Below are 2,500 nucleotides of genomic sequence, written 5' to 3' on the forward strand. Positions count from 1 at the left end.
ATAAGTGAGCTGACACAAAAAACATGATAGTTTAAACCAGGTTTCTGATGATGCCAGCGGAGGGAGGGAGGGAGGGAGGGAGGGAAGCGGTTGAATGACATTCTACATTCTACTGTCAAATTTAATTACAGTAAACTTTTATCTATCAAGACCAATCCCTTAAAATAAAATCCATTAAAAATAATAATATCATATTTGTTACCTTTTTATAAGCCAAAACTTTAACAGACACCAACACCATAACTACCACCAGTACTGCCTCGTTAACTTATTACAAGTACCTCTGATGACGTCACTCCTGAGACCCATTAACGGGGTTTATGTTAAAGCAACTTTACGAAATACATTTTTAATCAAATTTATGGAACGAATAATCACAACACAAGGAACAGTTGACTTACTACGAGAATTACAACAACATAACCATCTCAACAGACACTACCAACCAATAACATCACAACAGAAGAAGTAACAACACACAGGTCGTTTGGAAGGAATTGAGGTGAGGTAAACGAGGCACATGGTTTAGTAATTAAAATAAACATGACCTGAGAGCCGTGTATGATCCCTTTGGCGAATGAGCGGCGTCTTCCTGCTGCCGGTTGAGATGATGGATGAAGCTGTTAAGTCCTCCTGGAGCATCTTACAGTGTCATCATCCACCCCTGATCATCCATGAAGCATCTAATGGTAGCTTCATCCACTTCTGTTTATCCTTATACTCTCTCTCTCTCTCTCTCTCTCTCTCTCTCTCTCTCTCTTTTTCCCTTGGTATGTACAAATCGTTTTCATATTTCTCTTGCTCTCTCTCCCTTTGTGTGTGTATGAGTTTCTCTCTCTTCATCTCTATCTTTCCCTCCATTATTTTGCTGAGAGAGAGAGAGAGAGAGAGAGAGAGAGAGTTCTAGTGCCCGTGTCCTTGTAACTGGACATGTGCACCTTAATATGCATGTCAATCTATACCTGCCTATGAATACATCTGTCCCAGGCGCTGTGTGTGTGTGTGTGTGTGTGTGTGTGTGTGTGTGTGTGTGTGTGTGTGTGTGTGTAGGTCGCGGTCTGACGTACACTCACGATGCAACACACTCACATCGCAACATACTCAAATGTCATTACACACATATGACGTAACACACCTACGACTCGACACATATGACTCAGAAAACAACGCATTCCTATCACAACACACGACGCAACACACCCAAACACAACATATCACACTTGAAACACAGCATCCGACCTAACGCACCCACAGACACAACACACCCGCTAGTGTCATCATTCCCCTGCATTGTCTCCCTTAAGGCCACACTCTCAACACTAGACCGGGCCTAACTCCTGCTGCCTGCCTCTGTTGATAGTTCTATTGTGCGCTGAGAGGCGATGGGCGTGCGCTGAGAGGCGGTGGGCGTGCGCTGAGAGGCGGTGGGCGTGCGCTGAGAGGCGGTGGGCGTGCGCTGAGAGGCGGTGGGCGTGCGCTGAGAGGCGGTGGGTGTGCGCTGAGAGGCGATGGGCGTGCGCTGAGAGGCGGTGGGCGTGCGCTGAGAGGCGGTGGGCGTGCGCTGAGAGGCGGTGGGCGTGCGCTGAGAGGCGGTGGGCGTGCGCTGAGAGGCGGTGGGTGTGCGCTGAGAGGCGATGGGCGTGCGCTGAGAGGCGGTGGGCGTACGCTGAGAGGCGGTAGGCGTGCGCTGAGAGGCGATGGGAGGACGCTGAGAGGCAGTGGGCGTGCGCTGATAAGTTAGGTGTGAGCTATGACATTAAATGGATGAAGTTAAGTTAAATTCAGAATCATGTTACGTTAGTTTCTGTTAGTCTGGTGACGCAACGTGAGGAAGGAAGGAGTGAAGATAGGGAGAGAACAGTAGCTTACATCATGTTAGGGAAGAACTCACACACACACACACACACACACACACACACACACACACACACACATACACACACACACACACACACACACACACACCATGCCCGCATACGAGTGGATTCTACCCAAGTCGTTTACTGCCAGCGACATATTTACCACACGAATATTATTTAATAGAAGTTGGTGAAGAATCAAGTTACCATTTTGGTCCACTATTAACAAAACCCAACAGTCAAAAAAGTTAACACAGAAACAACATCCACAACTTTTAAAACATAGGAAAATATTGAATTAGTTACGTTAGCATAGAGATAATTTAATTTTGTAACAATGTGTGTGTGTGTGTGTGTGTGTGTGTGTGTGTGTGTGTGTGTGTGTGAAAAAAATATTTAAAACGTAATAAAATAAAATATTCTACAGTCACAAAAATACAAAATCACCTTTAAATAATTTAATTTCGATCAGTGGATTTAAAATTTATTTCTACAATAAATTTGATAATTCTGATAAACGCTTATATACTGTATAAATTCCACAGTATTATGATTATTATTATTATTTGAGTGAAAGAGTGAGTGAGTGAGTGAGTGAGTGAGTGAGTGAGTGAGTGAATGAGTGAGTGAATGAGTGAGTA

At 44.6% G+C, this 2,500-nt stretch overlaps 1 protein-coding gene across 1 annotated transcript in view; it reads right to left on the reverse strand.

The window, feature by feature from the left end:
* Positions 1 to 1,330: 1,330 nt before the first annotated feature.
* The window catches only part of LOC121855392 (putative uncharacterized protein DDB_G0290521), a 10,785-nt gene continuing 9,615 nt past the window's right edge, over positions 1,331 to 2,500 (reverse strand). The window contains exon 2 of the mRNA XM_042350285.1: positions 1,331 to 1,748. Coding sequence (XP_042206219.1) covers positions 1,331 to 1,748 — 418 coding nt within the window. The remainder of the gene's footprint in view (positions 1,749 to 2,500) is intronic.

The sequence above is a fragment of the Homarus americanus genome, unplaced genomic scaffold (assembly GCF_018991925.1).
Source record: "Homarus americanus isolate GMGI-L3 unplaced genomic scaffold, GMGI_Hamer_2.0 scaffold41444, whole genome shotgun sequence".
Taxonomy (NCBI): domain Eukaryota; kingdom Metazoa; phylum Arthropoda; class Malacostraca; order Decapoda; family Nephropidae; genus Homarus; species Homarus americanus.